At 43.0% G+C, this 12,369-nt stretch overlaps 1 protein-coding gene across 1 annotated transcript; it reads left to right on the top strand.

Moving 5' to 3' along the window:
• The first annotated feature begins 5,172 nt into the window (after positions 1-5,172).
• On the top strand, positions 5,173-8,661 carry gsx2 (GS homeobox 2). The gene is made up of 2 exons (XM_086115767.1): positions 5,173-5,611; positions 7,620-8,661. The coding sequence occupies exons 1-2, from the start codon at positions 5,209-5,211 to the stop codon at positions 7,979-7,981; spliced, it is 765 nt and encodes a 254-aa protein (XP_085971893.1). The 5' UTR covers positions 5,173-5,208; the 3' UTR covers positions 7,982-8,661.
• The last annotated feature ends 3,708 nt before the right edge of the window (positions 8,662-12,369 follow it).

The following is a 12,369-nucleotide window of genomic DNA, read 5'->3' as shown; positions in this document are numbered from 1 at the left end:
GGCTGGGCCTTTTCCCCTTCCCAAAGAAACTTTCCAAAGACGTTTGGGTTTTTTTTTTTACTCATTTTGCTAGCTCCTGGGTTTCATTTTAGCGGTAGCCTATGACGTAACCGAGAACCACGCCTTGACCTGCGTCAAGAGTGACATACTGTTGATGCATGTAACAGAGAACAGAGAATAACAGAGATCTACAAGTCCTTTGCAAATATTGAGCACTCTCTTTTTTTGTCAGGTACGAAATGATCTTGTAATTATGAGTGAGGGGAAAACCCCCAAAGCTCTTGCATTTTAATTCGGCTACATCTGCCTTGCAATGTGACGAAACATCTCCCCTATCTCTTTATGGTATTTATTTTTATCTTGGGGGGGGGGGGGGGTTCGAAAGTCTTGGGACTTACTGGCTAAGCTGGGACCTCAAGGGCTACATTTTGTGCCACATCATGTGGAAATATGTGTTGACAATGGCGGGGGGGAAAAAAAGTTTACAGAAGTCGGCCGCCTGCGATGTTAAACTCCTGTTGAGCTTCTCTTTTGTTTCAGCCTTGGCTTGTCACTTGCAATCATTTGCAAAAGGCACAATTATTTCCAACTCACTTTTGCATAGAAAGCCAATTATTCACTCCGAACTAAATGAGATTTTGTACCCATGAAGCTACGCTATTCAACCGCCAATGACCGGCACCCTCCTTCAACACCCCCCCCCCCCCCCCCCGCCTCCTTTGGAAGCCATGAGATGGAGAGTGGCCACTGCAGCTGCTATTCACAGCCACGAGATAATTGTTACTGAAAAGTCATCGCACGGCATTACGTTGTCGGCTGGGTCATTGTTCATCTCATTGAAGTCTATATGGCGGAGCAGAGTGTTTTCCTTTGAGTCGGGGGGCATTGAGGATCTGTTGCCCGGTAACTAATAAAGGGCCCAATCACCCACTGCATTGGCCAAGATGGGCCGCAGACTGGCCCCGCCTCGACAATGCCACGTTTGTAAAAAGGCGGTGATACAAGTTAATGATGCTTGTTCAACAAAACATTAATGGGCTTCTTCACGCTCTAATATGGCATGGGATGGGCCGTGAATGAGGTGGGGGGGGGGGGGGGGCACCAGGTTTATCCTGAACACTTGAACCACTTTGTGTGTTTTTACTACAGGGAGGAGCTGGAAACACACAACGCAATGTAGATCGACGAAAATGAACAAAATTGTTTTTTGGATGGGGGGGCTGGGGGGTTGTTCCTAACTTGGGGTCCTGAATCATCTTGTCTTCAAAGTACCCCCTCCTTCCCCCGCCCGCGTTAAAATTGAATTTTCATTGGATTGAATGGAGCGGTGATTAATTGCCCATCACGATGTGAAAGGGGTGAATAGTGGCGGCTAACCGCTGCACTCTAAAGTTTAAAAAAAAAATGGGGAAAAAAGAGAGAAGGCACTCAGCAGTGAACGCAAAAAAAGGAAGCAAACAAGCTAGCGGCTGAAACTATCGTCATGTGGGGAAAAAAATCAAAGTGGTCGAATTTACGATGAGAATACAATCAAAGGAAGCTGTTACAAGGGACCCTAACCCGTTACAAGGAAAAAGTGGTACGGTTCCAAGGATGAAATGATAATGGGAACAGATTGAAATTTTAATGGCACATTTTAAAAGCTGTGCTAGAAGAAGTTGTAATATTATGAGAATCAAGTCGTAAACATAGTTTAAAAAAAAAAAGAGGCAAAATTGAACAAGAATGATGTTGTCATGCTACCAGAAAAGCCAGAATGTTACAAGAATAACGGCGTCGTTCAATGAGCAGAGTGAGAATGAGGGATGCTGAGTCTTCTTTTAAGTCAATATTCAAAATATATGTTTACAAATAGTTTTCTCTTAACGTTATGACGTGATTTTGTTAACAAAAAAAAAATGTAACTTCTCCCGCCAAAAAGGACTATTCTCAAGACACGTTGCAGATTTTTTTTAACTTTTGTTTCCCACCATATAAATAAATAAAAAGAAAGAAATTCTTAACACTCCAACTCTTCTCCCATATGATTTTATTCTGGGAACAGACCAACTTTTTTTTTATTTGTTACGCCTTTTGCTACATTATGACTTTAATCTGCTAATGCGTGACTTCATTCTTTAAACACTGTGGCTTATTTAAATGAAATCTGCTTTGAATTTAATGCTTTGTCATAAAAAAAAAAAAAAGCACTGTTCTTGTAATGTCATTTATCTTCTTGAAATATTACACTGTTGCACACACACACAAACAGAAGATGATGGTAAGATCACAACTGTTCTGGAAACATTATGACTTGTATTACACTTTTTTAAATAAAATAAAATAAAGCTGATCCATTCGCAGCTACTTTTTTAAAATTCTAGAATACTTTTTTTCCCCAGACATTAGTGGAAAAAAATACAAATTCTTTCTTTTACCACAACACCTTTTCTTTCTTCGCAAAACATCACAAAATTTAATTCGTAGTTTTTCTAATTTGTTCTATTTTATCTTTTTTTTTTTAAATTATAGCAGGAATGATCTTGATTCTGGAGAAAGCAGAGGAAGGGCATATCGCCCAGAGCAGAATAAAAAGGAATCATAGGATCTCTTTTTTTTTTTTTTTTTTTTTTTTTTTGCCCTTAAATGGACAAATTTTCTCCCTGAATTATGAAAGTAATGGCAAGGAGGTAACAGCCTGTGCTGCTCGGTACCCGGCGGCTTAATGCCTCCTAAACCCTTCCACGTGGCTCCACTAGCCCCGACAATTAGGCCTCATTATAGCCTCATAAAGGGCCTCGTTTGGGGGATTACTTAATAGACAAGGAAATTTTATCGTGCAGAATTATGGAAAAATAATATCGTGTGTGTGATGGAGGTGGGGCGCGCGCCACACATCATTCCGCTTGGTCGGAGAGCTGCTCTTACACTGAAACACACACACAACACACACGCACACACGGCTTGCTTTGCCATCATAGCAGTGTGTGTGTGTGTGTGCGTGTGTGTGCGTGCGTGCGCGCATACATGTCACACACCGGCCTTGCTTTATTATAGCAATTATGTTCCGCATGTGATGTGACAGTTGCGTTTGGAAGGATTTTAGGGAAAGTTAAAAGCAACCTGAGATATTTAAATAAAAATGTTTTTAAAAACAATTCCAAAAAATATACTGTGAGATTAAAAAGAAAGCGGTTCCTTTTTCATGGTGAATCTTTGACACGATCAAATGTTGGTGCGCCGGGTAAATTATTTTCTAGCTTTCCAGGGGGGCGCTACAAAGTGGGAAATGACTGATTCAAACCAAAATGGCCGACTTCCTGTTCAAATTTGGGCATGGGTCCTTGAGACTTTTTCATGCGTCTTGTTACACGTAAACCCAATTTCGTAATCACTGAATGAAACTGGGGGCTAATTTTGTCAAACTTTCCAGGGGGTGCTACTGAGGGAGAAATGGTGGCTTCAAAACAAAATGGCTGACTTCCTGTTCAGTTTTATGCATGGACCCTAGAGGCATTATCATGCACACTCGGAAGATGGAAACCTCCCCCTAATTTCGTGTTAATCAGTGTTAGGGGCCAATTTCTTTCATTTTCCAGGGGGCGCAAAATGGCTGATTCAAACCAAAATGGCTGACTTCCTCTTCAATTTCATACATGGGTCCTTGAGACTTTTTCATGGGTCCCAATACGATAGGCCAGTGGTCCCAACACCCGGGCCGTGGACCGGTACCGGTCTGTGGGTCGTTTTGATACCGGGCCACACAGAAAGATTAAGGAATTTACATTACTTCCGTTTTATTTATCTCAGAATCTTAAAGAAGCTTTATTTTGAAAAAATACTGGGCCACTGTTCAAGAGAGGAATTAAAATACGTTAAGAAAAATAAAAGACCACTGATTCCAAGAGGTCTTTGGTAAAAGTGTTGCTGGATCAGAAGCACAGACCCACCGAGACATTCCGAGGGTCCGAGGGGCTACTTGGCAGATGAAAGCAGAAGCTAAAGCCATCAGTGACCCACCCGGCCGGCCGCCTGCTGCAAAGGGTGCAGGGTGGGGGTGGGATCAAACCCGCTAATTATCGTCACAAGATGAGGGATTAACGCATTTCTGGAATAACTGCCTGTTTACCCCCAGTGCCGGCCCACCTTTATAAACACTTTCTAATTGAATCCTAATCGCCGTCCAATAGCCCCACGCAGACGAGCCGGGCGCAGCGCCACAAAGCCGGCATTACTGGTCGTGACCAAATTATGCACACAACAAATAAAGTCTGATTAGAAGGTTACAGCAATTCCGCCAATCGCATTTGCAGGAATATACCACATTATAGAAGTTTAGAGGGCTTGGTTCAATTGCTTGCGGGACTATAAGGGAATACGACTTAACACCTGTGCAATAGATCTTCAACACCTGTCACGTTGCTGTATTATCTCGGCAAAGAAGTAGCCACTGACACATTCAGACAAATTTGTGAACAATATAGAAGAGAAAGGTCTTTGGTGTAGGTCGAAAAAGTCCAGAGGAACAAAAATTAACGTGCTGCATTTATCATTTTGTTCAGTATATGATGTGGTATTCTTTGGACCATAAGCTTTTCCTTTTCCACAAACACAGTGACAGTCACTTACTTCTTAAGTATTTGTGTTGACAGTTCCAGCAGTGTTACTCTACTCTTGTCTGTTGTGACCTATAAATAGGAAAATATGTAGATTAGGCGACTTTATTTTAAAGTACAAAATAAAAATGCTTTATCAGGTGGATCCCTTTTTTATTGTCCAAATCCTTTGAATTTCAGCTTTTCAACAGTAAACATTCTCTACTTTCATGAACGCAAACTGATCATCTTTCTGTTGACCCAAAATATATCAATTATGTTTGTTCATTTTCTGCACTGTTCAAGTTTCAAATAACGCCCTACACTGAAAAACATGTTTTGAATTGACTCCATTTTTTTTATTCAAGGGAGTAAATAACACGCTGATGTAGGCCATTTGATACCCACAGACTGCGAGAGTAAAAAGTGCAAGTTGTGATGTTTGGCTAGGGGGGCTAATGAGGAGCTGTTATGTTATGTGCGCAGCGATGGTGGTGGGTGACGCTTTGGCCGGGGCCCACCCACACCACCCACCCTCTTCGTGCTCCCTTTTGTTGCGCCATCAAACATAAGCACCTTTGCGAGCTCCCGAGGGGCATCACATGCAACAGACGAGCGTGCTAACTCTCCAACCATGTCCAAATCTTTCTACGTGGATTCGCTCATCGTCAAAGACGCCCGTCCGGCCGAACACCCGGCGACGGTGACGGCGGCGGCGGCGGCGGCGGCGGCTGCGCACGACTTCCTGCTGCCCATCAGCGTGCACACGCCGGGCGTGGTGCCGGCGTGCCCGTCCAGGAAGAGCGGCGCGTTCTGCGTGTGCCCGCTGTGCGTCACCACTCAGCTGCACCACGCGTCGAGGAGCGGCGCGCCAAGCCTCAAGGGCCACTTCGCGGCGGGCGCGGAGGCGGCGCAGTACTGCCACAGGTTCGCCCACCACCAGCACCAGTCGGCCGCGCTGGCACATCCGGGACATGCACCTGTTTGCGCGGCGTCCGTTTTCAGCGATCCGCGGAGGTACCACTGCATCTCCATGGGTAAAGACTCTCATTTTGTTCCTTCTACATGCTCCATGGCGGGGAGTTTTTTTTAAATATTTTTTAATCTATTAGAACTTATACCATATTATACATTCACAAATTCGTGCATGAATTTGCTATGGACGGTTTAAACTGTGGATCGCGGGCCCAAAATGGGTCCAAGGAAAATGTTTAAGATATGATAAATCTGTTCTGCTACAGCAGAGCCGATTTTTTTTAAAAGAAAAAAAAGACACTAAAATTACGGAGTAGTAACTGTTTTATTGAACCACCGTTTTTTTCCCCCTCAACTTAAAATAAAAAGTGAGTCTATGTGGGTGAGTCAATTGGTTCAGGTTGTATGATTGAATCAACCTAATCGATATTTAAAAACAACGCAGTTGATTTCAGTGCCCCCCCCCAAAATCAATAAAACGCAACAATGTAACATTACGGATGTTTATAACTCATAATCAATCATCAATCAGGCATTTCTAATCATGAATTTATGTTGTGGATCCTCTATCCAAACATAACCTGCCCATCATTAACCTGAAGGCATAATTGCCTGAGTCATTTTTTTGAAAGCGAAGAAACAAGAAATGCAGTTTCCTTGATTACCACAACCTGGATCACTTACATTCTACACATACAAAATGCAAAAAACAAAAAAAAAATTAGCAAGCACATTGCTATTTTTTATTGAGTAATCTAAAAATGACTTGGGCAATCATACTGTGGGGCGAAATACATTTTAACCACCTCGTTGTGTTTGTTTCTGTGGTCCGCCGAAACAGTTGAAAGAACTCATCGGGACCCAGCTTTATTTAAGAAAAAAAAAAAAAAAGAAAAAAAAAGATTTCCCAAATGTGCGACTGAAGCAATGGTTCCCAAATTGTGGGTTGGGGGCCTAATACGAGTCCCAGGTCTGTTTTTTGTGGCTCAATGTTGCTTTCTGGATTCAGTCCAATCTGAATTGTTTTGTTTTTTTCCTCGATAATATTTAAAACAACATGGTTGACCTAAGTTCTGAACATTTGGAAACAAAACAAGAAAAGGTGCCAACAAAAAAATGTCATTTAAAACGAATAAACAACTCAACACCATCTAAGAGGGGGGGGGGGGGAATCATTATGATAGGGCGTCTGTGTTTTCAATCATTAATTTATGGACAGCCCTCCTCTTCTGTTTGTTTCTTTGCTAAGATAAAAACAGTGATGGGTCAGTGCGGCTTTTTCGTGTGTCCTGTTCTAATGAACACGTCCGCCCAATTTCATGTCAACGCTTGGCATGCCCTCCTAGTGCTTGTTTACATTTTCAAAATCATTTCTTGAGTGCCTCTGTGATCGTTAGTTTCTCAGGAACATGCAACAATGTCTCTAGGTCAATCTGACCCGTGATGCAAAAGTGTCCGAAATAGAACTCATTCCAATAAATACGATCACTTAATCCACTACCATTATGACTTTTTAAAAAAAATCACAGGGGGTCAAATTGACCCCTTCAACATTGATTTGGTCAGTTTGAGCCATTATCCAAAAAGCATCACAAATGAATACAGTATAATGCCAATAAACATAGTTGACATCATATTATTTCCTCCTTGCGGCCAGCCTATTTAAAGCAATACGAATAATTGCTTCCATGCTAAAGCCACTACAATTTCTGTCTTGATCACATGATAATGGATCAATTTGGGCCACGAGATCCACTTGTGATGCCGTTGGCTCAAACGAATGTAAGGCTGAATGATTGTCATCAACTACAAATCCTGATTTGAGTGGCTAATTGACTTAAAATAATATAATGGCTTGGGGGATTTGTTCCCCTACGCCCGATCCCTGACAATATTGGAAAAGGGTCAAAATGACCCGCTTAACCCACCTGTTGTGGGTGAAATTGACACATTGTGAAGTAAGGTTTTTTTGTAAAAAAAAAAAAAAAAAAAAAAAAAATCTACGGAGAAAGCAAAGTGCAAACTGTGCCTCCCCATTGGCCTAAACTTGCAACTTTTTTCCGCCAACAGGCGCCTCAGAGGGCAGCCACATCCAGAATGGCAAGCGCATGCGCACGGCCTTCACCAGCACGCAGCTGCTGGAGCTGGAGCGCGAGTTCTCCAGCAACATGTACCTGTCCCGCCTGCGCCGCATCGAGATCGCCACCTACCTCAGCCTGTCCGAGAAACAGGTGAAGATCTGGTTCCAGAACCGCCGTGTCAAACACAAGAAGGAGGGCAAGGCGGCACAGAGGAGTTCCCACGCGCCTGGCGGTGGCGGCAGCGGCGGCACGTGCAAGTGCTCGGGCGTGCACTTCGCTCGCTCGGAAGATGAGGAGTCCCTCTCTCCCGCCTCGACCTCAGAGGAGAAGGACGGGGTGCTCATCATGTGACTGCCGAGGCTTTGGACCAAGTGACCTCTTGGAGCCTAAAACAAATGCATGAAAACTGTTGAAGAGGAAAACTTTATTGATAATGTGAATGCACGTTTTGACAGAAATGAACTCGATTTCGTAAAACAGTGTTCTCAAACTGGTTGTCCGCAAGGCAAAGCTTGGCGACTAACTTGCAATGATAGTGTTGGCGGAAAATAAGGTTTGTAAGAGCTTATAGAAACCACAAGACAGCTGTAAAGCACTACTTTTGTGCAAATGAAACTCCTCAACTCCCTTACTTGGCACTAAAATGCCCCAAAAGGGCAGCAGAGCACTCCTTTAGTCCAAATGAAATGCCTCAACTCACTTTCTCTGCACTGTGATCCCACGACATGGTGCCAAAGCACTACTTTTGTCAAACCGAAGCTCCTCAATTCAATTCAACATAGTTCCAGTCAGGGGGCGACTGGACCCAAAAAGTTTGAGAACCCGTAACCCGTCCTACGCGGCCGGGAAGTCTTCCGCTTTGACCTCTTCACTGTGAGCGTGTGTGTGTGTTTGTGTGTTGATGATAAACCCTTAGAAGCAAAATCTAAAACGGCATATAGGACAACCTGTGTGTGGAACCCGTAAGCAACATGTGTTTGCAAGCTATGTGTATATCGTGTGTATTTATTGCAATAAAACAATATACTTTGGATATGTCACTTATTTCACCCATAATTGCCGTTGCACCATCGATTGAATCGATTCATTCATTCCATTTTTGGTCATCTTAAACATGTTTAAATGCAACTCCTACACCCTCCAAAACTACTGATGTTAAATTTGCTTTCATATTTCTACAATACATACAAATTTATCATATTGAAATGGATGTCAGGGCTTTAGTCATATTAAATGCATTTATACAATTATTTAAATGTTTATTTTTAAAATATTTATTTTGTCACGTTTGTTCATTTTTTTTCTGTCTTTTTTTTTTACATTTGAATGCATTTGTCTTTACTGATATAAAACATATGCCCTACATATGATTGCGTGTTATGTGATGGCATATCATTGTGGGAAAAATAAATCTCAGTTACAACGCAATAACACTCTCGGCATATATTCTTTATCCTCTGCGAAATTGATAATAGCCTTCTGAAATTATAATTTAGAGGGTTAATGTACTTTTTTTTTTACTTCAATATCTAAATTTTTTGCACAGCTCCCATGAGTCATTTCAACATATTATTTATCAGAGTGCACTATACATGGTATAATCCCTTAATTCCAAATGGAGTTCACAAACGATTGAATAAAGGTCCCTTTTCAAAAAAACAAAACCAAAAAAAAAAAAATACGTTTTTTTTCTTCTACCTTTCCCCCCCTCCCGGCAGTTCTTAAAAAGCAAGTTTAATTGCGTTTGGGGTCCCACGTCGCTTGATTGTATCCTGCCATTTGGGGCAGCGCAACCGAGGGACAGGATATATAGAAGTGGCCAAAGGCTTTGACAGGTTAGATTGTCCCAAAGGGGAGACCCCCTGATGTGGTGGGGCTACGTGCTCACACGGCTTTTGAGGGCGGGAGGGTGAGTGAGGGGTGGAGGATATCGACATGGTTCCACACAGAGACCCACACAAGGCGAGTTTTAGTCACTGTTTCATTAGGGCCCATTTGAACCTTTCAACTTGGGGGTACGAATGGGAAGAGGATTAGGGGAAGGTGTGGGGAGGGGGTGGCGGCCTTGAGGGGTGCTTAAAAATTAGCTGATGCCTAATTTAACTCGTTTCTCTCAGAGATTGGGATACATTCCTAATTGAGAGGGGAAGCAGGTGAACTTTTTGGGGTTCCCATTCAGCGCGGGGTAAATGACCCCCCCCCTCCCCCCGCCACACCTCCTTTCACATTCTGCATACGATCATATATTATTATTGGGTGATAGGGGAGGGGTACCTAATGAATATATACTAAAGTTCCTATTAAGTGAATTAGTGTTGCCTTGCAGGTGCTGGAGAAAGGGTGGGAGGTTTGGGACCACTCTAGAGATAGTAGCTGACTTTTTTTTTTTAATGTTGACTATCACCCTCATCATCATCATATGAGCATTTATTTCCCCACCCCCGAGAAAACATTTACCTGTCCAAAAAGAAATCAAATGTCCATTGAGGTGCTCCACTGAAGCCCCCCGTGCGCCATTGAAAAAGTGGCCAATTACGCATGACAAAAGACAATTAAATATGAGGGTCCTTTGAATCGCAAGTGCAGCTGCCGTTTGACGAGGACGAAAGGGGAGGGCGAGGAGGGACGCAAACGCGCCTCAATTGATCGCGGCCGGGTGACGTCTAATCGGCGGCAGTGCTGCGCGTGACGAACTCCATCGGGAAATCGGTGCAATTTCAAGTTCCCAGGGGTTATGTCACGAAGAAGAATGGCAACTTAGCACAAATTTGCTCTGGAGGTTGGTTCGGGAATGTCTTCAAGCTATCGGCGTCGATTATTTAGCAATAGGCTGTTTATTTTTTTTTTTTTTACGGGCCAGAAACCTTGTTTCGGTTTAAAAAAACGGCCGCTTGGAGGTGGAGTCTGACGTGGAGAAATGTGGGCTGCGGTCAATGGAGTTTCCAATTAAGGGCAATGAAATTATGTATTGTGTATTTATGGGACATCACGTGAGCGAGCAATTATTTACGTTTCAGAACGCCGGACAGCTCACGCGAAAAAGGTCTGCCCTTGGTGGCCGTGACGTCACGCCTGTCGGCTAACCACGTCATATCTCGAATTTTTGCCAAAAGAAAAAGGAGGTAGCGTGAACAATGAAACACTTTTCATATAAATAACATTTTAAAGATTTGTATTGACTCCCCCCACAATTAAAATATTGAAAGTCTGATTTTAGGCAAAAATGCCAGACGCCCGGCCCCAACCCGAAGCAGAGACCTCTCGTGGACAGTCAGTCGCAGATTTTGAAGTATTTGTTACCAACTTTGAATACTTCTGTACTTTACTATCCACTGTATTCAACACCTCGGGAATAAATACATTGCAACTATTCCCATATGGAATTAAATTTAAATCAGGTTATGCATTTCATGAAATATGCCTACCTTCAAAGGTCACTTTATTCGGTACACTGTTAGCAGCACAACCTATATCAGTGGCATTCCCAAAATATTCATATTAGATTGATTGAGGATTAAATTGTGTGCGAATGGGCAAGTGGCTGACTGAGTAGACCCCACCTGTCACTCAAAGACAGCCGCTAAAGGATGTAGCTCACCCGTGACCCGAAACAGGACAACGCCTGGCTCAGACGGTGCAGGTGTACTTAATAAAGTGACCAGCGAGTACATGCTGCAAGGCAACTTTGAACACGTCGTCAATCTTTTTTTTTTTCCTTTCTGCACTCTTGATCTTAGTCACACAAAGTTTCCAAACTTACCATGCAATTTTCATTGAGTTATATTAAGAGTGCAAAAAAAAAAAAGTTAAATAAATACACCACTTCGTGTAAAATCCCACATTAAATATATTCGACGCTCGGCCATTTTGCGGTGGTGCGCTTTTGTTTGCAGAACAAGGACAGTGTTCTTTCAGCCCAACATGTGGAAGTCATTGCGTCCAGCAAACGTCTGCATGTTGAAGAAGGGGGTGCGTAAGGGGTTGTTGGTGAGCCTTTGGGGACGAGGGGGCTGTGCGAGGATGCCTATTTCTTCACCTCGTGGCCCACTACGACAGCCTGGGGTCGGGGGGTTGGGGGGGGCAGCCAAATCCCATCTATACGGTAAACAGCTGACGCATGCTTGCCACTTGGTTGCACTTTGCCAGGCTGGATGTTGCTATAATTTGGCTGGGTTTTTAGATTGTGTTCGAGCGCCCTCTACAAGACCAGCGCGTCACTGCACTCTACATTCAGACTGCAAACTACTGGATGGAGAGGCCCAAGGAGGAAGAGGGGGCAGGGGAGGGGGCGGGGGGGGGGGGCACGCCAGAAACAGTCTACTCACTCACTGTCACGTGACCAAAACAAATTCCAAGTTGATTTCATTTCCCAAATAAATAAATAAATTCGTGTGTCCCAGGCCGCATCGTGAAAAAGAGATTATTTGCCGCACAAAAGGACTGTAATTGGAATTTTAACATTTCAAACTTAGAAGTTAACAATTGCGACACAAAGCTCAAGCATAGTAAAACTGCTCACTCCTTCAAGACACCTCATGGAGATTCTACACACCCCCCACCCAAAAAAAACAAAGAAACTCCTTGTAACATTTGGGACCAAAAAAGGTCATTTTTTTTTTAATGCCGTAATGCTAAGTAGAAGTCATGAGTCAATATCAATAACTGACATTCCCTGTGTCGTCAAGATATCAAGTAAATGTTGCATTTGACAAGAAAATAAGAGGAAAAAAACATGACAC

The sequence above is a fragment of the Hippocampus guttulatus genome, chromosome 7 (genome assembly GCF_054856545.1).
Source record: "Hippocampus guttulatus isolate MCC_2025c chromosome 7, RoL_Hgut_1.0, whole genome shotgun sequence".
Lineage (NCBI taxonomy): Eukaryota > Metazoa > Chordata > Actinopteri > Syngnathiformes > Syngnathidae > Hippocampus > Hippocampus guttulatus.
This window is presented reverse-complemented; position numbering and strand designations above follow the sequence as displayed.

Coding starts and splice junctions, on each gene's coding strand:
- gsx2 (XM_086115767.1), top strand. CDS start 5,209: ATGTCCAAATCTTTCTACGTGGATTCGCTCATCGTCAAAGACGCCCGT. Junction 5,612..7,619: donor GTACCACTGCATCTCCATGG/GTAAAGACTCTC, acceptor TTCCGCCAACAG/GCGCCTCAGAGGGCAGCCAC.